This window comes from Cydia strobilella, chromosome 5 (assembly GCF_947568885.1).
Source record: "Cydia strobilella chromosome 5, ilCydStro3.1, whole genome shotgun sequence".
Taxonomy (NCBI): Eukaryota; Metazoa; Arthropoda; class Insecta; order Lepidoptera; family Tortricidae; genus Cydia; species Cydia strobilella.
Window position 1 is genome coordinate 12,996,646 of NC_086045.1, and position 23,825 is coordinate 13,020,470.

The following is a 23,825-nucleotide window of genomic DNA, read 5'->3' on the forward strand; positions in this document are numbered from 1 at the left end:
GACGGGAGCAAGGGTTTCCTAGTTAGCTCAGAGGAGAGAGAGGGTGCAGAGTGAGACAAAGAAACACAGGTTTAATGCTGTAGTATAGATCGGCGGGCTTTTATGCCGCTTTATTATAAATCAAGATTGCTTAGGTCTAGGTATCCTAAGCTAGGTACGACGCGGGGGTGACTCTAATTATCGCAACGGTGTGGCGCGGACCCTAATTACAGTCCCGTCACCCGTCTGGAGATTTTTACCTATGGGGATAAATCCCTCTTCCCCTCGGACCCCGCAAGGTGTAGACGTGTTAACATATCCGCGCTAGTGTTCTTTTTTTTAAAAAAATATTAAAATCGTTTCCATTTAATTTGTGCGTAATAATAGGAGCGCATAACTCAACAGCGGCGATCTGCTACGACCTCAAACTGCGGCGATCGCTACGCCGTGGCAGCTACATCATCCTACGTCACGACGTAAGTCACCTATGCGCTACATCTCCGCTACGAATAATACGAATCGGCTAAGCGAGCTCCATTATTCTTCTGCTCTCCTGGTACATCAGTCTATGCGGCCGTGAGTGTGTGTGACGTCATCTGTACTCGTCATCTGCTACGCTCATCCGCTACGCCTCTACGAGTACCACGACGGGTATAACAAGGTTCATAACATAACTAGTAACTCTTGTTAGCGAAGCGTCGTCGTTAAAATTGTAAGCAATGCATCGTGGTGATAGTGACGAGATGATCTGCAATGGATGCCGCGAGGAGCTGGCTGTGGGCGAAGAATACCTGCAATGTATGGTGTCTGCGTGCGGTAAGCTATACCATCACTCGTGCAACAACAGAACACTAACGGTGGAAGAAAAAGACACGTGGGTGTGCCCTGAGTGTGTGAACACACTTAAAAAACGTGGGCACAACTGTGAAACTCCAGTTGGGACCCCGCTGACTATCAAGAATATAGCATGTAGGACCAAGTGTGAAAGCACTCAATCGACGCCGCCACCCGCGACCGGTTCGACATCTATGGCGCAAGAAATTGCAGATGTTCGGGATCAACTGAACGCACTGTCTCGACAGCTGACTGAGGCGGTTGCTTCTATCGCTCAGTACCAGGCCTCGCTCGCGTAAGCACAGGAAAAATAGAGGCCGTTAATGAACGACTTAAGCGTCTAGAAGAAGCATCCGCACGGCCCTGTAAGTGTGGTGAAGTTGGACCACCGTCATCGAGTTTGAACAACTTAGAGGAATCTGGTGCGACTAAGGTGAAGGCCAGGCGAAAGCGCAAGACCCGTAGTAAGGAGCAGACGTCAGGAAGTGCAGCTGAGCCTAAGGTGAGCGAAATCGTGGTCGGACAGAGTGAGGTAACTCAGGCTGACCCAGTGCCCCAATCATCGCCAGCGGTACTGTCTGGCGATGATATGTTACGCAGTGCCGCAAACTCCACTGATGAGGACGACAATACTGCAGCTGAGGAATTCAAAGAGGTCCGATATGGGAAAAGACGTTATGGTTCCCTTCGCTGTACTGCGGGGCCGGATGTAATATCGCTGAAGGCTGTAGAGTACAAGAAATATATTCACCTGTGGAACATGATTTCGGGTGCCGATGATGTACTAGCTTATCTGAAAAGCCTGAGCCCTGAGAGCACATTTACAGTGGAAGAGCTTAAACCCAAGGGTCAATACAAGTCGTACAAAATTGGTGTCCCCCCTGTCATGCACGATAAGTGCCTGTCTGCCGAGGTCTGGCCTGATAACGCTCGAGTTAAGGCGTGGTTATTTCGGAGACCAAAAATTGCCCAGAACTCGGGAACGCGTCCCTAAACGTAATCATAAGTTAAAAAATACACCAATTATGAGTATCACTTATCAGAATGTAAGGGGCCTAAATACTAAGCTCAACTACTTCAGGCTTAACTTGCTTTCGTTAGATTGTGATGTCGTAGCAGTAACGGAGTCCTTTCTAACCGAGGCTGTCAATGATGCCGAACTTTCCTGCAGCGGTTGGAGCGTGATACGTCGGGATCGTGCTACTGGTTCACGTGGAGGCGGCGTCATGTTCGCTGCGCGCCCGGGACTCGAAATACGGCGGCTTCAAGAACTCGAAACGCCGAATGGAGAGGACCTTTGGATTTCGCTTACCTTTAAAACTGTTGTCTTCCACGTCTGTGTTGTGTATATTCCTCCTGGTGCTTCAGATGATGTTTACATGAGCTGGTTCCAAACCATTGAACAAAACATTGAAAAACTGAAAGGAGTAGTTCTCGTGTTTGGAGATCTAAATCTAAACCCACTGTATATGTCTCAAACTATTAAATGTTATCCATTTTTTTTAACAATGTGTGGTCTGAATGAGATGAATGAAGTGACGAATGCGTATGGTGGAAAATTAGACGTTGTGCTGGTGTCAGAGCGCATTCGCGGTGTTCGTGTCATGGAAGTAGAGGGTGAAGGATTGGTTCCTAAACGTGATGCGTACCATCCGCCGTTGGAAATATCGGTACCTATTGCAGAAGTATTGCGACCTTCTTCTGAACGCATAGAAGCAAGTAATTTAGACTCGCGGCAAGACTGTGATTTCAGTAAGGGTAACTATTGTATGAACTGGTCTCTGCTGCAAACTGGCAGGATATACTTCAGGCAAAAAATGTCGACACTGCGGTAGACCTATTCTATGATAAAATGTATGGCTTTTTTGATACATGTATACCCAGAAAACGTCGATCGAAGGGGGTCAGTAGACGCTACCCGGTTTGGTTCACGCCTGATCTCATTGCTGACATAGCACGGAAAGCTCTTATGCACCGGACCTGGAAGGCTACCAAGAACATTGCAGCTTATAATGAGTTTGCCCAGCTTAGAAGGAATATTAAAAAAAGAATAGCATTGGCGTATGACAGCTACATTGATCTAATTCAAAGTGATGTGAGAAGGAATCCTCGCTCGTTATGGCAGCATATTGATAGTCTTAAGTCGAAGGGTGGGTTTGCTGGTGAAGTTATGTTTGAGGGAAAGCGATTCGCGGGAGCAGAGGCGGCGGTAGCTTTTTCTAGGTTTTTTGCTGGCGTCTTCCTACCAGAGATCCCACTCTTGGATGTGAACTTGCTTCAGGACTGTGGCCGGAATCATTCGCAGTGTATTAATATTACTGATATATCTGAACAGGAGGTGGTTGCTGGCATAAAACGGTTAAAGGCCGTGAGTTCTGTTGGACCTGACAATTTTCCAGCTTACATCGTCAAGGGGTGTATGGAGCAGTTGAAAGTTCCCATTCATTTCTTATTCAACCTGGCAATCTCAACCGGCACTTATCCGAAGCTATGGAAGACAACAAGAGTGAGGCCTATTCCAAAGACTAGCGACACCGCCAATGTTGAAAACTATAGGCCTATAGCTGTACTTCCCACATTGGCAAAGTTATTCGAGTCGGTAGTGCATAAAATATTAGCAACACAATTGAAACCACATTTGTGCGATGCTCAACATGGCTTTAGAGCAAATCGCTCCGTTGACACCAACCTGCTAACTCTGACGGCCACTATCTCCGAGCATCTTGATAGACGCAACCAGGTGTCGATGTTCTGTATTTCGATTTCAAGAAAGCTTTCGATCGCGTGGATAACGACGTACTTATGAGAAAGTTACATGACTTAGGCTTCTCGCCAAGGTTGCTTGCTTTCTTCGCTAGTTATTTGCGCGATCGTCAGCAGTACGTTCGTTATGGAAGTTTCGTCTCGGCTCCGTATCATACCAGGTCTGGGGTCAGTCAGGGTTCGATACTTGGCCCGCTTTTATTTGGACTTATGATCGATGACCTGGAATCTGTGGTCAAGCATGCTCAATGTTTGTTATACGCTGATGATTTAAAGCTTGTGTATGGAGTGCAGAGTAGAGCGGATTGTGTCTCTCTTCAAGAGGATATTACCTCAGTTACTAGCTGGAGTATAGCTAATAAGCTGCTTTTTAATACATTGAAGTGCTCTGTGTGCACGTTTAGTCATTCCGCCACCCCCCTACTTGAGCAGTACATGCTGGGAACTGAGGTGATCGCCAGGGTCTTTTCCGTAAAGGATCTTGGTGTAACCTTTGACGAGCGCCTGAGCTTTCACGAGCATATTCGTACACTCGCGGCTAATTCTTTTAAGAGACTAGGCTTTGTGATCCGCAATGTCAAGGACTTCTGGGACATTGGAGCCATAAAGATGATTTACAGCGCATTGGTCAGAAGTAAGCTTGAGGCCTCGTCTATCATCTGGCACCCGTACGAGTCCACTTGCGCCTTACTTCTAGAGAAGATCCAAAAGGCATTCCTAAGATTCCTATTTAAAAAAAGATTTGGTTATTATCCATTTATGTATCCAACGAAATATTTACTCGGATGCCTCGGATATAATTCCCTAGAGGTAAGGCGCAACAATAAACTGCTGACCACCGCTTGTCGTATACTGCGTGGTGAGTCCGACTGCCCGGAGCTTGTGGCTCGAGTTTTACGGCTGTATGTCCCGGACTTGCCAAAAATCCCTTTGAGACCGCGAGCGCGTCCACTGCTGGCAGTGCCGGCGGCGCGCACGGTGTCGCATAGGAATTCGCCGCTCTATCGTGCGCTGACGCTGCTCAATGCGCTCCTGACATCGGCACCTGAATGTGACTTGTTTGCTTGGAGATGGGCGACTGTGTGCCGTGAATGTTTAAAGTTCTGCGAGTTGATGGATGACAGGCTGTCCAGCACTTATGTTTAATGTCACTTACATTGTCTCTTATATATAGTTCATGTGTTTGCATACTGTGTAATCTGCAATGTTTAATTTCTCGGTGTATTGGCTTGTCTGTAATGCCGGGTAAATATGTTGTTAATAATAATAATAAATAAATAAATAAATAAATCACCGTTAGAATATGCTGGCTGAAAGACGTTCTTTTTTATTATTATTATTTACTGGATGCTATTATGTTTATCTCTCATTTTTGTATTTATTCTAAGTATTCGTCTTCCTATTTGCAACACGTTTATTTATTTTGAGCCTACGTTCTCTGTTTGACCCACGTCGTTTGTTTTTTCTTTAAAGTTATTTATTGTAAGTATATTGCTATTCTATTATACTATTCCCACTATATTGTCGTTCACTTGACTTAATGCTACCAATTCACTCACTGCTATGTACTTACGTAGTATATAACCTACTATTTCTATGTGCTTGTATTGTTCTATCTATTCACTATGTCGCTTGTTTATTTATGCTTATTTTAAGTGTCTATTGCGGTTTAACTGGTCACACTTTTGATTACACTTATTCTTTCTTTAATAACTATATTTTATGTAAACAATACGGTGTTTTTTTTTTTCTACACATTTTTTTAAATGTTTTTTTTTGGTACTTTAATCTATTAACGGTTTTTTTTTGATACTACACTATATTACGTTTTTTTTACTACACTATTTGTTTTTCTTATTACGGTACTTTAATGTAATCACTGTTATATTTTTATATTATTTCACTACCCTATTATTTTAATCTATTTATGGTTTTCTTTTCACTATACTTTTTTTTCGGTCCTGTATGTAATAACGGTTTTATCTTTATATTTTTCACCACACTATGTATTTAATTATTTCACTGTTTATTTATTCTTGTTCCCCCCCCTTTTCCCTTTCCGGTGACGTTCGTAGGGCGGGTGCACCTGCCGCGGCCGCGGCCTCCTCGTATGGCCGTGTTGTTGGCCGCCGTTCCTCTTTCTGCCCGCCCTGCGCGTCCTTTTCTTGTTTCCGCGCTCCGTGTCTGGTCTCGAGGACGGTGCCGGTGCCAGGGGGCTGGCGATCTGTAACTTACTTTTTCTTATCCATCCTATCTCTATTTTTCTTTTATTAAATTGACGTTTAAGGGTCCCATGTTCCATTTCTGAAGTCTGTTCGTGTCCGCGCTGCGTGGTTTGTGTTTTTCGAATTTTCTTCTTCCGGTTGTATTTTGTCGCTGGACTCTGTGTGTGTTGTGTAGGGTTCGCTTTTGCTCGGCGGCGTGGGACTCGGTTTGCTGTGTATTTACCTTTTTCGGATATCTGGTCAATCTTACCGAAATCTACCTGTGGTAGCGGGTACGCATCCTTTTCGGATATCTGGTTATTCTCACGGTAATCTACACGGAATCGGTACTAACCTGACGGTTTTTCCACTGGTACTACGGGGAAACTACGTGAGCTGTGGGACCTCTCGATCACGCCCTGTTGAAGCATGTCACTCACGTGTTTGTCGGTTATTTCTTGCTGTTTCGGACTTCTCTGTTTTACGGGTCCTGTGTGCTTTAGTTCTATTCTGTGATGTACCTTTGTGCACGGTGTGGTTGGCTGCTGTTGACTGGATTCGGCGGTTATGCTATTCTGGTTTTCTTCTGGAGTGTCTACTTTTTGCTTGTCCTCTCCGTTTTTCGGATTTTTTCTCTGGGTATTCTTGTCATCACGGTCGACTGAGTCTTGGCTGTCTCCTGGCCATTTTATAGACATTCCAAGTCGTTTCAGGACGTCCATTCCTATTATAATGTCCGTCGCTGACGGCAGCACCCTCAACCAGTGTCTGATCGTTACCTCTTTGATTACTATGTCGACCAACAGGTTGTTGTGGGTTTGTGTCGTGGTCCCATTCGCTAGTGTTACTTCTCTTGTTTTTACCTTATTCTGGTACGCGATGTTCTTACATTCATTATATACTTGCTGGTTGATGTACGAGTTGGTGGATCCTGTGTCTATTACGCCTCGGTATTTTCTTCCCATTATGTGCAAATCGGTGTATATGCGGTTGTCGCTCGCCTGTGGGCTGTCGGCTGCTCCTAGCTTTTCCTGCCCTATCCAGGTTGATTTCTTGCAGCAGGTCCTGCTCAGCACTCCCAGTTTTCCACACTGGCTGCAAAACACTTGGCGTCTGCCCCTGCAGGCGTCTGCATTATGTCCCGGTTTCCCACAGGACTAGCAGCTGGTCTTGGGGTCATACTTCGGATGCACTGTGTGGCTCGCATTCTCTCTCGGTTCGGGTTTCGGTCTCTGGTTGTTGTGGCGTCGGTCGTCCCTACCTTGGGTAGTTTGTTCGCTGCTTGCTTGTTCGTCTTCCCTCCATTTGTTGTTGTCGCTGGCGTCTCGCCACGCTCCTGACGCTTCTCTTGTTCTCTGAACGAATTCACAAGGGCTACGCTTTATGTATTGTGCTACTGGCAATCTGAAAGTTAATGTATTGTACCCATTTTTGTGTCAATTTCCATACTGTCGAATTAGGATTTCCTGTAATTGATGGTTGTGTGTATGTAAATAAATAAATAAAATTAAATACCTGTGTCGAACTTTCCTTTTTTTGAGTAAGTAAATATTAAGTATTAAACTCATTCAAAACATAAATAAAACAACTTGACTAACTATTATAACAAGATTAACAAGCTTAAACTGGAGCATGCTTTTAAAATACTGGTACCACAATTGAAACGCATTATATCGCGTATAATCGCGTATTTATCCAGTTTAGTTTCCTTTACAGTGTTCATTCGTGGTCCACGTGTAGATTTTTTTTTTATACCACGTCGGTGGCAATCAAGCATACGGCCCGCCTGATGGTAAGCAGTTACCGTAGCTTATGGACGCCTGCAACACCGGAGGTATTACACGCGCGTTGCCGACCCTTTAAAAACCTGTACACTCCTTTTTTGAAGAACCCCATACTGTAGCCCCTCGGGAAAACCTCGGCAGGGAGCTTGAAATCCATTTAGGTAAACTGTTTTACATTATTAACTTCATGAAAAACTATTGCGGTTACCGAAGGACATAGTTCTATGCCGAGTCAATGGGCATCAGTGATATATGCGAGAGGGTAGGAGGCGAGATGGAAAATTAAGTAAACAAGGATCCAGAACGTTTGTAGTCCGTGGAAAAGCACGTTTTGGTTTCATATGTCAGTTTTGAAGGGGTACGAGTATGTAGTGTTCATGGGGGGTAAATTATAGTCAAATAGTTTATAATACTTTATTGTAGTCAAATTGTAATAGTCTGGTTTTTTTTGGTCAAAATACAATCCCATCCGGAAGAAAGCATGAAATTTTGCTGGTTTTTGGTGAGCGTTGCAGTTTCCAGCAACGGGAAATGGGTGCTTCTATTATTAATTAGGTCAGGTAGGGTAGGAAACAGTGGCTCGGAAAAAAATTGCCGGGTACCGTGGCTTACTCAACCTAATTCCAACATGATACAGGCGATATTGGGGCGACTGAGCCACTGTTTCCTACCCGACCCTTCCTATATTGATAAACTGCGTTACAGTCGTTGTTGCAACATTGCTATTGCGATTAGAACGTTCATTTGATCACTCGTTTTACCAACTTACTAAGCAGTACAATTTGTTAAACCATTTTTGGATAGTTGAAGAGAAACATAGCATATTTTCAATAGCGTCAATTTTTCATAAAGTGAAACAAGTCGGCAGACTTATCTTTGCATTCTCAGCTTTTGTCATTCAGTGACCTAATTTGTATCATCTGAGATACTAACATTTTATAGTTGTGAGCATCAACTGGCAGTCTTTCTTTCAGTAATGTTGTCGTGCGACCATAAAAATAAATGCAATAAAGCGTACTTTATCTATACTGCGTACTATTATCAAAACTGTTCTTCATGCAAAAATAAGAAAATATATAAAAATAAATGTTTTTAGGGTTCCGTACCTCAAAAGGAAAAAACGGAACCGGCGTGAAGTTAGCAGCCTAAAGCTGGCAGCCCAAGATAATCCAACCAAATTAATTAAAAATTGATTGTAATGTACTGTAATGTACTGTAATGTAATGTAATGTAATGCACAAAGTGTAATGTAGACAGCCTCTCATCGAAATCTTGACGAACTGAAAAAGTTTTAGGCTGCTGGGTGTTATTCTGGATTTTGAGGTAGCCATACTCTTTTAATGTTCACGAATTATATCTCATTCGAAAGAGTTTTTGATGCCGCTTCTTACGATACTAGACACAAAGTGTAATCTAGACAGCTTCTCATCGAAATCTTGACAAACTCTGAAAAAGTTTTAGGCTGCTGGGTGTTATTCTGGATTTTGAGGTAGCCATACTCTTTCAATGTTTACGAATTATATCTCATTTAAAAGAGTTTTTGATGCCGCTTCTTACGATACTAGACACAAAGTGTAATCTAGACAGCTTCTCATCGAAATCTTGACAAACTCTGAAAAAGTTTTAGGCTGCTGGGTGTTATTCTGGATTTTGAGGTAGCCATACTCTTTCAATGTTCACGAATTATATCTCATTTGAAAGAGTTTTTGATGCCGCTTCTTACGATACTAGACACAAAGTGTAATCTAGACAGCTTCTCATCGAAATCTTGACAAACTCTGAAAAAGTTTTAGGCTGCTGGGTGTTATTCTGGATTTTGAGGTAGCCATACTCTTTCAATGTTCACGAATTATATCTCATTTGAAAGAGTTTTTGATGCCGCTTCTTACGATACTAAACACAAAGTGTAATCTATACAGCTTCTCATCCAAATCTTGACAAACTCTGAAAATGTTTTAGGCTGCTGGGTGTTATTCTGGATTTTGAGGTAGCCATACTCTTTCAATGTTCACGAATTATACCTCATTTGAAAGAGTTTTTGATGCCGCTTCTTACGATACTAGACACAAAGTGTAATCTAGACAGCTTCTCATCGAAATCTTGACAAACTCTGAAAAAGTTTTAGGCTGCTGGGTGTTATTCTGGATTTTGAGGTAGCCATACTCTTTCAATGTTTACGAATTATATCTCATTTGAAAGAGTTTTTGATGCCGCTTCTTACGATACTAGACACAAAGTGTAATCTAGACAGCTTCTCATCGAAATCTTGACAAACTCTGAAAAAGTTTTAGGCTGCTGGGTGTTATTCTGGATTTTGAGGTAGCCATACTCTTTCAATGTTCACGAATTATATCTCATTTGAAAGAGTTTTTGATGCCGCTTCTTACGATACTAGACACAAAGTGTAATCTAGACAGCTTCTCATCGAAATCTTGACAAACTCTGAAAAAGTTTTAGGCTGCTGGGTGTTATTCTGGATTTTGAGGTAGCCATACTCTTTCAATGTTCACGAATTATATCTCATTTGAAAGAGTTTTTGATGCCGCTTCTTACGATACTAGACACAAAGTGTAATCTAGACAGCTTCTCATCGAAATCTTGACAAACTCTGAAAAAGTTTTAGGCTGCTGGGTGTTATTCTGGATTTTGAGGTAGCCATACTCTTTCAATGTTCACGAATTATATCTCATTTGAAAGAGTTTTTGATGCCGCTTCTTACGATACTAAACACAAAGTGTAATCTATACAGCTTCTCATCGAAATCTTGACAAACTCTGAAAATGTTTTAGGCTGCTGGGTGTTATTCTGGATTTTGAGGTAGCCATACTCTTTCAATGTTCACGAATTATACCTCATTTGAAAGAGTTTTTGATGCCGCTTCTTACGATACTAGACACAAAGTGTAATCTAGACAGCTTCTCATCGAAATCTTGACAAACTCTGAAAAAGTTTTAGGCTGCTGGGTGTTATTCTGGATTTTGAGGTAGCCATACTCTTTCAATGTTTACGAATTATATCTCATTTGAAAGAGTTTTTGATGCCGCTTCTTACGATACTAGACACAAAGTGTAATCTAGACAGCTTCTCATCGAAATCTTGACAAACTGAAAAAGTTTTAGGCTGCTGGGTGTTATTCTGGATTTTGAGGTAGCCATACTCTTTCAATGTTCACGAATTATATCTCATTTGAAAGAGTTTTTGATGCCGCTTCTTACGATACTAGACACAAAGTGTAATCTAGACAGCTTCTCATCGAAATCTTGACAAACTCTGAAAAAGTTTTAGGCTGCTGGGTGTTATTCTGGATTTTGAGGTAGCCATACTCTTTCAATGTTTACGAATTATATCTCATTTGAAAGAGTTTTTGATGCCGCTTCTTACGATACTAGACACAAAGTGTAATCTAGACAGCTTCTCATCGAAATCTTTACAAACTCTGAAAAAGTTTTAGGCTGCTGGGTGTTATTCTGGATTTTGAGGTAGCCATACTCTTTCAATGTTCACGAATTATATCTCATTTAAAAGAGTTTTTGATGCCTCTTCTTACGATACTAGACACAAAGTGTAATCTAGACAGCTTCTCATCGAAATCTTGACAAACTCTGAAAAAGTTTTAGGCTGCTGGGTGTTATTCTGGATTTTGAGGTAGCCATACTCTTTCAATGTTCACGAATTATATCTCATTTGAAAGAGTTTTTGATGCCGCTTCTTACGATACTAGACACAAAGTGTAATCTAGACAGCTTCTCATCGAAATCTTGACAAACTCTGAAAAAGTTTTAGGCTGCTGGGTGTTATTCTGGATTTTGAGGTAGCCATACTCTTTCAATGTTCACGAATTATATCTCATTTGAAAGAGTTTTTGATGCCGCTTCTTACGATACTAAACACAAAGTGTAATCTATACAGCTTCTCATCCAAATCTTGACAAACTCTGAAAATGTTTTAGGCTGCTGGGTGTTATTCTGGATTTTGAGGTAGCCATACTCTTTCAATGTTCACGAATTATACCTCATTTGAAAGAGTTTTTGATGCCGCTTCTTACGATACTAGACACAAAGTGTAATCTAGACAGCTTCTCATCGAAATCTTGACAAACTCTGAAAAAGTTTTAGGCTGCTGGGTGTTATTCTGGATTTTGAGGTAGCCATACTCTTTCAATGTTCACGACTTATACCTCATTTGAAAGAGTTTTTTATGCCGCTTCTTACGATACTAGAAGCAATGTGTAATCTGGACAGTGTCCCTAAAAATAACGAAACCATTGAAGAAACGTTGTAGGCTGCCTGTTTGTGAAGTTAGCTGCCCTGTGTTTTGTGAATAATTTGGCCCTTTTTGGGCTTAACACTTTCAGTTGTGATAAAAAAGTCAAATTTCTTTTAAAAACATGTTGTATATGCTCTTGAAAATGCTTAATATGTGAGTGTACAGGAGGTATATAAAATGACATCTTAATTTGGTTGGATTATCTTGGGCTGCCAGCTTTAGGCTGCTAACTTCACGCCGGTAAAAACGGAACCCTTATAGGATCACTCGTGCGTCTGTCTGTCTGTCCGTCTGCACAGCCTATTTTCTCCGAAACTACTGGACCAATTAAGTTGAAATTTGGTACACATATGTAAGTTTATGACCCAAAGACGGACATGTAACGTAAACAAATGAATTTTAAACATGGGGGCCACTTTTGAGGGGTAAATGTAAAAATTAAAAAATAAAGTTTTTCAAACTATATCGTGTTATATATCAATTGAAAGAGCTCATTGTGAGAATCTCAACAATTTTTTTTTTATAATTTTAGGATAAACAATTAAGAAGTTATTCAAAAAAATAGGCAAAACATGACCATTCCCCCCCTTTATCTCCGAAACTCTTTACCTATAGATTACAGGAAAACCTATTAGAAATTGCAGTCAAGCGTGAGTCGGATTTAATTACTTAGATTTTGATCCGACCCCTACGGGTTTTTTAAAGACATTTCACTCACGTTTCACATAAAAAATACATTGTTTAAATTGTGTACGGAACCCTTGGAACGCGAGTCTGACTCGCACTTGGCCGGTTTTTTAAATATATTATGCTACCAATTGAAGATTTTTCATAAATTACATCATTTTGTTTGTTTATATTTCATTTAGCGCAGCAATATCCCACACGAAAACAAGCTTAAAAATTAATTATAGCCTTTCTTGTTTCAGATTTGGACGAAATCGCGGCGCTCTAGAATGGAACACAGAATAAAATCAGGCGAATTCTTAAAAAATCTACGTTTATTGTAAATAGATTCATAGATAGGTAGATAATATACAAAATGTATAGTGTAAAGTCTATTGGAAGAACTTTGATTGCTTTCCTCCTGCTGTTTGTGTCAACGCCGACGGCCACACAGAACACCATCCTTACAGGTAAGCATAAAGCGATAAGTAGATATGTGATATCGATAATTCAGGTTGTTGTTTCAACCCTTTTCCATATTCGGCAAGCTAATGTGCAAGTTAAAATGAACACATACGTACATTACGGTTCTCATAAAAAACACCAACATCTAATCACCTGGAATGTATGAAACTAATATTTGGAATTGGCTTTTTGGTTTGGTTTTGGAATTGGCAAGGACTGAAAATACACTCCATTCTATTTGATCTAAATAATATGTACGCAGAGATAAGTGTACCAATAACTGAACTAAAACTAAAAAAAATGCAAAGGGGGCTAGGTGAAAGCTGAGTTTGGCGAAACACGATGTTAGGTAAGTAGATCAGACGCGAAGGTCATCGTCACATTCTGGGTACCGCTGGATATTTCTTTTTTTATGACTCGTTTCTGAGTACCCAGAGAAAAAAAATGTGATGATGGAGTAAAGCCAGTGACGTGACCAGTGAAGTGAGATGACACTTTCATCAAAACTGTAAAGTAACTTTGTGAATTAGTGCACTTTACGTGTAGGTACTTGTAACGTTTAAAGCGGGGGTGAATTTTTAGGGTTCCGTAGCCAAATGGCAAAAAACGGAACCCTTATGGATTCGTCATGTCTTTCTGTCTGTCTGTCTGTCCGTCCGTATGTCACAGGCACTTTTTTCCGAAACTATAAGAACTATACTGTTGAAACTTGGTAAGTAGATGTATTCTGTGAACCGCATTAAGATTTTCACACAAAAATAGAAACAAAAACTTTAAATTTTGGGGGTTCCCCATACTTAGAACTGAAACTCAAAAAAAATTTTTTCATCAAACCCATACGTGTTGGGTATCTATGGATAGGTCTTCAAAAATGATATTGAGGTTTCTAATATCATTTTTTTCTAATATGAATAGTTTGCGCGAGAGACACTTCCAAAGTGGTAAAACGTGTCCCCCCCCCCCCCCGCCGTAACTTCTAAAATAAGAGAACGATAAAACAAAAAAAAAAAATGATGTACCATGGAATCTTCCACCGAAAATTGGTTTGAACGAGATCTGGTAAGTAGTTTTTTTTAATACGTCATAAATCGTAAACCGCAATTTACCTTTCATTCAATCAACTCAAATATATAAAAAATAATAATTTCATAAACATATTTAAGTGGGGCTTAAGTGATTTTATGCAGTTTTTTGTGTAATGGTACGGAACCCTTAGTGCGCGAGTCCGACTCGCACTTGGCCGGTTTTAATCGCTTCATCTATTGTGTGAGGTTCCGATGGATATATGGAGTAATTTCTTTCTAAGTAAAAATATACTATTCAAGTGTTGCGCAGGTACTCCCGTTTGCTTGTTGTGTACATGAACACCACTAATAATAGTCTCCGTTCAAGGCAGCCTTTTGTGACGAACGAGTAACTACGGATACGGATATATATAGTCCACCACATCAACATTAATATAGTCCTCCAAATAGATTTCGATGACGGCGACCTCAGCACTCAAGGAGTTTTCCTCTTATTATAATTATATCTGATTGCTATAATTATAAAACGAAGGTGTCTCTTTAATTTTGCCCAATCCGTAACCATCAAGATGTCGTCTCCTTGACTTCGCCAATCCAAGTAAACGAGTCTGAACCACACTCTTTAACCTCCGCTTACCTCTACCACTTGCTAACTCAAGGGTTGCCAGGGAAGTCATCTGGGGGTACGGTCGCACCATCAACAAAGAAGCACAGCCGTACCATCCTTTTCTCGAAGCCACTCAGGCCATTTTCAACATACTGTAATTTTGTGATAGCTAAAGCTAGAACCCTGAATTTTCAGTGACGTATAGAGCATACCATGATTTAGTTATATTCTCAATAACATGTAATTTGAACATGTAGTTTAATAATTATTGCATGTCAGTTCCTTAGTTTTGTCACTGACACACTCACGATCATCATAATTCTAAGGTACTTCTAGCAGACCCACAAGCTCCAAATTTGAAACGTTATTAGTTTTTAGCGTATTAAGCTAATAAAAACTTAAAAATACTGCAATATCAATCATGTTTTAAAGATTAAGTAAGTTTGTAATCCTTTATAAATATATGCAATAACAAAGTTACGTTTGCAGTTCCTACAATTAGTAGATTAAGTATAGGTCCACTACGTTGTACGATGTAAGTATGAATGAAGATATGTATAATTATGATATGTGTATATATAGTATGAGTACGGTATGGGCATTAGTACACTAAAAGAAGGACTGCATACGAAAAGAGATGAGATCTCATCAAAAACATTACATGTCAAAAGATCGTCTCTGATCGTGTCTCGCAACGCAATTATTCTACTAGTAACTACAAAAAAAGTTTTGAGATGTAATGTGATGTAGAACCAAGTTGATTATTTTAGTCAGTGCCAGGGGTGTTAAAGCCGTAAGAATATTAGATACCTTTATTTTTTAAATACATATAATGACTTGGCAATCGCACACAATGCTTTACTTGTACCTACTCGTATGTGTATTGCTCAAACTGCACGTCATTAGGATTATTTTAAATAGTTGACGAATTATCCTTATGTCACTGTGGCGGCCTGCTCGGCTTGCCACTCTACAACCGCTACCTTACGCGCCTAAGTCAGCGCGCCTGCGCGATGCGCCCTCGCCGTGACTAGGCAACGAATAATATATACTTCTATCTAGATCTGCTAAGAAGAAACGTTATTTAAATTGTTGAAAATTAACTGCAATTTAGTGTAATGTTATGTAAATACTTATGTAAATAATATTGTAAATACTTTTCTCGACTTCTTCTTGTACATGACCCTCTACACTGGTGACTACCGACTAACGCAAGATGTCTACTGAAGATCTCCATGAAAAATTTGCGGACGCAGACGAGGAGGCGCAGGTATGTAGGGTCGGAGTCCGCGTGCCTCCATTTAACGCAGACGAGCCCGCACTGTGGTTCGCCCAGATTGAAGCCCAATTTCATCTATCCAAAATTACGCTCGACGATACGAAATTTTATTATGTCGCTGGGCAGTTGGAGGCGCGGTATGCGATGGAGGTGAAAGACGTTATCACTAACCCTCCCGCTGCCGATAAATACCCTAAAATCAAGGCGGAATTGATTAAGCGTCTCTCCGCGTCGCAAGAAAAACGGACGCGGCAACTACTAGTTCAAGAAGAGCTTGGCGACCGTAGCCCGTCGCAGTTCCTGCGCCATCTACAGAACCTGGCCGGCGCCGTTGCAACTTCGGACCTCCTACGGACAATTTGGTGCGACCGTTTACCGCACAACGTTCAGACCATACTTGCATCGCAGTCCGAGCAGCCTTTAGATAAACTCGCCGATTTAGCAGATAGGGTTTACGAGCTAGCTCCTTCAACCCTCCGTGCTCCGCAAGTGGCGACTACTTCTGGTGCTGCTACCACTTACGCACCAGCGTGTTCTGTCTTCCACGCGCCCGTTTCGTCTTCTGACGCTTTGACGCAGCAAGTCAACGAGCTGACAAGGCAAGTTGCTTTATTAACAACTAACTTTAAAAGAGGTCGTTCACACTCGCGCTCACACTTCTCGTCAAGGCCACGAAGACACAGCCGCTCTCGACCTAGGATGCCGCAGCCGCCGCCTTACCATCCGCACTGCTTTTATCACTACAACTTTGGTCAAAAAGCACACAAATGTAGTAAGCCCTGCAGTTTCGACTCGGGAAACTCCCCGGGCGGTCGGAACTAGCGGCCAGCGACTGCCCTACCTTAAAATCTGGCCGTCTATTCATCACCGACCGGACTTCGAAAATAAGATACCTCGTTGACACAGGATCTGATTTATGTGTTTTCCCCCGGTCGGCTGTCAAGACGCCTTGCCCACAATCAAAATTCGAACTAGTTGCAGCCAACAATTCCGTCATACGTACCTATGGACCAATACAACTAACTATCAACTTGGGTCTACGAAGAGCGTTCTCATGGAACTTTACTATAGCCGACGTGTCAAAACCGATTATAGGAGTCGACTTTCTTATTTATTACGACCTACTGGTAGACTGCCGAAACCGTCGACTGATAGATAATCTGACATCATTATCGGTAGCCGCAATACCCTACAAGTCGTCCGATAATATTGCTGCCATTAAAATCGTGACCGGTGAAACAGAATTCCATGAAATCTTACGCGAATATCCCGCTATCACTAGACCTCCAGGTAGGCACTCTCCGTCGAAGCATAACACCTTGCACTTCATCAAGACCACTTCCGGACCGCCAGTATCCTGCAAACCTCGCCGCCTTGATCCGATGCGTCTGAAAGCTGCCAGAAAGGAGTTCGAGGATATGTTGGCATCCGGTATAGCCCGTCGGTCAGAAAGTCCCTGGGCCAGTGCACTTCACTTAGTGAAAAAGAAAGATCATACCTGGAGACCCTGCGGTGATTATAGGGCACTGAACGCCAGAACGATCCCTGACCGATACCCCATTCGTCACATTCACGACTTTTCTCACCAACTGTCCGGATGCACCATCTTCTCAACCATTGACCTGGTCAAGGCTTACAATCAGATAGCCGTGAATCCTGATGACATACCCAAAACCGCGATTATCACTCCATTTGGCTTATTTGAGTTCCCATTCATGAATTTTGGACTAAGGAACGCGGCGCAGACCTTCCAGAGGTTTATTGATGAGGTTCTGCTCGGTCTACACTTCTGTTATGGTTACTTAGACGATATCCTGATTTTCTCATCTTCACTGGAACAACACAAAAGTCATCTCCGTCAACTGTTTCAGCGTTTGACACAGTACGGCGTATGGATCAACATCTCCAAGTGCTTGTTTGGCCAATCCGAAGTCACTTTTCTTGGTTATCATGTGACAGCTTCAGGTACCAAGCCCTTGGAAGCTAAGGTGCAAGCTATCCAGGAGTACGCCGTCCCTAAAACAGTCAAGGAACTCAGAAGATTCCTGGGTATGATAAACTTCTACCGCAGATTTGTACCCAACGCTGCACAACTTCAGGCACCGCTTCACTCCATTCTGTCAGGACCCAAGGTCAAAGGATCACATCCAGTGAATATGACTCCTGAATTGCTACAGGCTTTCGAAGACTGCAAGTCTTCGCTGTCGAAAGCAACACTCCTAGCTCATCCGGATCCTTCTGCTCAACTAGCGATCTTCAGTGACGCTTCTGACACTTCTATCGGTGGAGTACTTCAACAGCTTGTAGACGAAACCTGGCAACCCTTGGCATTCTACTCGCACAAGCTTACCAAGCCACAGACGAAGTACAGCCCGTACGACCGAGAACTCCTGGCTGTGTACGAAGCCATCAAATACTTCAGGCATATGGTCGAAGCTAGAGACTTTATAGTGTATACAGATCACAAGCCACTTACCTTTGCTTTCTCCACTAACCGAGATAAATGCTCGCCAAGGCAATTTAGATACCTGGACTTTATCTCGCAATTTACAACAGACTTAAGATTCTTACCTGGAACTCTCAACGTTGTCGCTGACGCCTTGTCTCGCGTTGAGGAAATCGCCGTCTCTATCGACTACCAGGTGCTTGCACGATCTCAGGAAGCTGATCCAGAGCTGCAAGACCTGATCCTCCACGGCTCCTCACTCAAACTGCAGAAGTTGCCTGCACTTGGCAGTACCTTACCTGTCTTCTGTGACACTTCTACTGGACAACCTCGTCCATATGTCACTTCAGAGTTCCGGAAACAAGTCTTCGACCAGCTACACCAACTTCATCATCCAGGATGCTCAGCTACCGCGCGACTGGTCTCTGAAAAATTTGTATGGCCAGGGATTCGCCGAGACTGTAGAGAGTGGGCCAAACAGTGCTTGAGATGCCAGCAGACCAAAATCACTCGCCATACCATTTCACCACTTTCCACTTTCACCACTCCATCCTCGAGGTTCGCTCATATTCATCTCGACCTCGTAGGACCTCTTACCCCGTCTTCTGATTACAGATACTGCCTCACCGTCATCGATAGATTCACCCGATGGCCTGAGGTATTCCCACTCAAAGACATCACTGCCGAATCTTGCGCCTCTGCCCTGGTATCTGGCTGGTTTGCCAGATTCGGATGTCCACTGCGGGTGACCACAGACCGTGGTCGTCAGTTTGAGAGTCATCTCTTCAAGGCTCTGACCTCGATGGTTGGTGCTCACCACCTCCGCACCACTAGTTACCATCCAGCCGCCAACGGCATCATCGAGAAGCTGCACCGTCAGCTCAAATTCGCCATCATGTGTCACTCATCTCCATCGACTTGGACTGAAGCTCTTCCCCTCATCCTGCTTGGTATTCGAAGCGCCGTAAAGGAAGATTTACAGACTACCCCGGCAGAGCTCGTCTATGGCGAGACGCTTCGTTTACCCGGCCAGTTCCTGTCACCTCTACCAGACTACAAAGTGGCAGATATCACCGAGTACGCCACACGTCTACGCTCACAAATGGCTAAGCTTACGCCCAGACCAGCATCTTGGCATATATCATCATCACCATTTTACATCCTACGGGACTTAGAATCATGTTCCCACGTGTTTCTTCGAGTCGACCGAGTCCGCAGCTCGCTTGAACCACCGTACGAGGGCCCATATAGAGTCATTAAGCGACAGTCGAAATACTACTCTATAGACATTAAGGGCAAGGTGAACAACGTTTCGGTCGACAGACTCAAGCCGGCATTTGTCATGCGGGAAGTGACGCCGCAATCCCCTGAGACGGATAACAGCATTAACAGTGATGCTAACAAAGAGAAGCAGTCGAGGAGTGGAAGACTAGTGAGGTTCCCCGCTAGGTATCGACCGTAGTCACGGTCTGGCCAGGGGGAACATGTGGCGGCCTGCTCGGCTTGCCACTCTACAACCGCTACCTTACGCGCCTAAGTCAGCGCGCCTGCGCGATGCGCCCTCGCCGTGACTAGGCAACGAATAATATATACTTCTATCTAGATCTGCTAAGAAGAAACGTTATTTAAATTGTTGAAAATTAACTGCAATTTAGTGTAATGTTATACTTATGTAATGTTATATTATGTAAATACTTATGTAAATAATATTGTAAATACTTTTCTCGACTTCTTCTTGTACATGACCCTCTACACTATGTAGCCGTGCGATTGCCAAGTCACTATATGTATTAAAAAAAGGTATCTAATATTCTCACGGTTTTAACACCCCCTGGCACTGACTAAAATAACCGACTTGGTTCTACATCACATTACATCTCAAAACTTTTTTTTTTGTAGAAAAACTGCGTTGCGAGACTTGCATCTTTTAACATGTAATGTTTTTGATGGGATATTCAATACAGGTATTTTAAGAATGTTGCAAAGTAAAATTCATATTTTCTTACACTTTTTGATACAATTACTAATAAATCATGACACTCTTATGAGCTCTTATGTAGCTGGCCAGGCCAAACTTGTTCGTAAAAACTCCTTTACATTCACGGCAGTAGAGTTGACCGGCTGTGGTGTACGTATACACGTAGGAGGGCTTAGGGCTTTCCTTGCGTAGTTCGCGTTGTACGTCTAGTGTCGCGAGGCGGTTTTCGTCAAACGTCTTGATATATTTAAAGGTCTGACTCTAAAATATGTCGGATGCGAAAGAGATGAGAGAGAGAGAGAAGAGAAAGTCTGCTCGTCAGAATCAGTGCGCGGTACCGCACCGACTCGACCCAACCATTTGGTGCGTCCTGCAACACCGACGACGCTGTTGTATGTGTCCCAATTACACTATCTATCTCTAATCTATGGGCCAATATTTGCCTGAAAATAAAGATTTTCATTAGGTGGGAGTTTGATATTATGGGACCTCCACACACGATCAGTTAGTCGCCGGAAATTGGCAGCGCCGTTGGCAATGCGAGATGGTATTTCTGAAGCCAGTGTTGTCTTGTCGTATTATATAGTGCTCCCAAGATGATCTAGTGGTTTCCCATCTAGATTCAGAGGTGTTGAATCAGATTCAACTCCCCGGGGTAGTTGTTTTAGGATTTGCGTCTTGGAAGCACTTATTACCAGGCCGAATTGTTGCCAAGAGCGGTTTAATGCGTCCACGTAGCTTTGGAGATGCGCCATACTGTCAGACATAAGGCATACGTCGTCAGCGTATAGTATCTCTAATATGGAGACTTATTGCACTTTAGACTTCGCCCTGAACCTTGATATGTCAAAGACACCTTTCTCAGTCCACGCATTTGGTTGCTACAACCTTTAAAGCGTCTCTCATCACCACTGAGAAGTATATGGCAAAGAGTGTATTTAGGTCCCATGACACATCCCTGCGTCACTTCGCCTGTAACCTGGATCTCCTCAGACAGTTCGTTTTCATGTTGAACCTGTGCATTCATACCATCGTGGAATTGGCGAATGAGGTTTACGAACTTCTTTGGATTTCCAGATTTTCGTAGAACAAGCCATAAGGCTGCGAGTGGGAGACTACATACGACGATACTCAAAAGTCGAAAAAGCCCGAGTCAACGTAGACTACCCCCAGACCATAAAACAGTATACAACGCTCATATGGGAGTAGGTGTTGATTTAGCTGATATGTTGGTGGCCCTATATCGGTCAAATGTTTTCTCAAGGTCCTGGACGTATATGTAAATAATGTCTGGTTGTTGTATCGGCGACAAGTAGGAGCTACTGAAAAGACTATGCCACTAAAGTACAACTACCATTGGAGCTTCTACAAAAACAGGGCTGGGCCGTCCAATGGGATTGTACCTGTCAGAAAAGCAACAGTAGTTCCAAGACCTCTACCTGTAGTTCAGTATAGGTAGAGGTCTTGGATGACACTTGCCAGTGTACACCTCATACGGAAGATGTAGGTATTGCAAAAAAGGATACACGAACATGGCTTAAAATGCAAATTGAGATTATGCAGTAGCAAAAAGAAATTGTTTCTACTCTTTTCATGCTGCTCAATAAAAACTTTTTATATAAAAAGTATAAATCTGTTATTTATTTATTATCTCTAAACCATGCGCAATGTCAAGAATACTGGACATTGGTGGCAAATGGTCGTATGGTGAAAGTCGGGCAACGTCAAGTATTCTTAGCATATGTTTTCTAGAAGAACATATACAAAATATTTTTATTTTTATTTTTCTGTAGTTTATATTACCCCTAAGAACTCATTTAAGTACTTGAAACCAGAAAATAATAGAAAAAAAAATTTGAGCATTAAAGGGTTAAATGTTGTAGACCGCCAAAATGACCGTTTCACAGCGAGCTCCTATTTTTCGGCGGATTTTCTATTCATGAGATTCAAATCCTGCCTCACTTTAATTTATGTAATTTTCTGAATATACGAGTATATAAACAGCGATGATACATATCCAATGTGATGTACATACTAGGCCACGACGTTACTTGAAAAATCTATTAAGTAGCTCATTATTTTCATTAAAATCCTTTCTCGTGTATTGTGCATACTCGCATTTACCTTTCAAAAGCTTGATCAAAAATGAGAACTATTTATCTGAAATGCTTCATGAAACACGATTATTTCCGTTAAAAACCACATCATTTACCTTCCCACCATACCTTTTAACCGCTACTTTGCAACTATTTTATCAACTACCTAAATAAACCAGTGAGCCAGCCAGCACTCGATCTGTCTTCAAGCCACGGCGGGCTTATTATCTAAGCACCTAATATCTCAACGGTACCCTTGTACTATTCATACATAACTCTTATGTGACCATAACAAAGGGAGGACAGATAAAAGCATGTCCGGAATTCTAAATGAACTGAATAAAGCATATTATTTGGGTTTTGTTTATGGCCTGAGGACCGGCCAAGTTTTATTAATGCTTGTCAGTTCATACTTTTGTCCAAGTTGTAAAACAGTTACTTCTAAATAATCTGAGTATTAGTAGAATATTTTATAATTTTTAGCCATTCAAAAGACTGGCTCTTAAATAAGTAAGAAAAAATTGTAGGAGCTGGTTTCAACGCGATACTTTTATAACGCTAAAGGTAGGTAGATCCCACTTTGTTTCAAATATATAAACTATATCTGGAGGCACGGCATCGGCAGCCAACCCCAGCCAAGTCGAGGAAAAACAAACAAAGGCATAGCCATTTCATCGTTTTCTCGAAGCCTTTTAGGAGGACAATTTGAACTTACATATTCATATCAAAATTATGTCATTTTGTTATCATTCTCGCGGGCATTTTCCTCATCTGTTTGTTCAGTATTGGAGCGAGTGAGACGCACGGGCGAATGTTAACAAAATGACATCATTTTGACATCTAAACGTAAGTTCGAATTGACCTCCTGGACACTTTCCGCGGTTGTTACACTGGATGCGAATTCGCACTTCGTTCCGGTTTATGAGCGTGACAGCGCTATGCGCATAGGTATTCGGCCGGGCGTCGGAGCGTCCGTCCCCCGGTACCCTGGAGCGTCGTGCGAATCCGCATCCAATGTGAAGACCGCCTTTGACCCCCTTCTTACTTCGTTGTAGATAAATAAGTTATAATAATCTTGAATTTTATTTAACATAGTTAAAAAAATATTTCATGTCTTGTTCCCTTTTTAGGGTTCCGTATCTCAAAAGGAAAAAACGGAACCATTATAGGATCACTCGTGCTGCTGTCTGTCTGTATGTCTGTCTCCGTCTGTCACAGCCTATTTTTTCCGAAACTACTGGACCAATTAAGTTGAAATTTAGTACACATACGTAAGTTTGTGACCCAAAGACGGACATGTAACGTAAACAAATAAATTTTAAACATGGGGGCCACTTTTAGGGGGTTAATGAGAAACTTAAAAAATAAAGTTTTTAAAACTATATCGTGTTACATATCGAATGAAAGAGCTCGTTATTACATTTTTTTTCTGT

General features: G+C 41.9%; 1 protein-coding gene across 3 annotated transcripts in view; it reads left to right on the plus strand.

Moving 5' to 3' along the window:
- LOC134741656 (hemicentin-2-like) overlaps positions 1-23,825 on the plus strand; it is a 253,547-nt gene that overhangs the window by 35,617 nt on the left and 194,105 nt on the right. For all 3 annotated transcript variants that reach the window (XM_063674516.1, XM_063674515.1, XM_063674517.1), the window contains exon 2: positions 12,760-12,966. In XM_063674516.1, coding sequence (XP_063530586.1) covers positions 12,873-12,966 — 94 coding nt within the window. In that variant the 5' untranslated portion in view covers positions 12,760-12,872. The remainder of the gene's footprint in view (positions 1-12,759; positions 12,967-23,825) is intronic.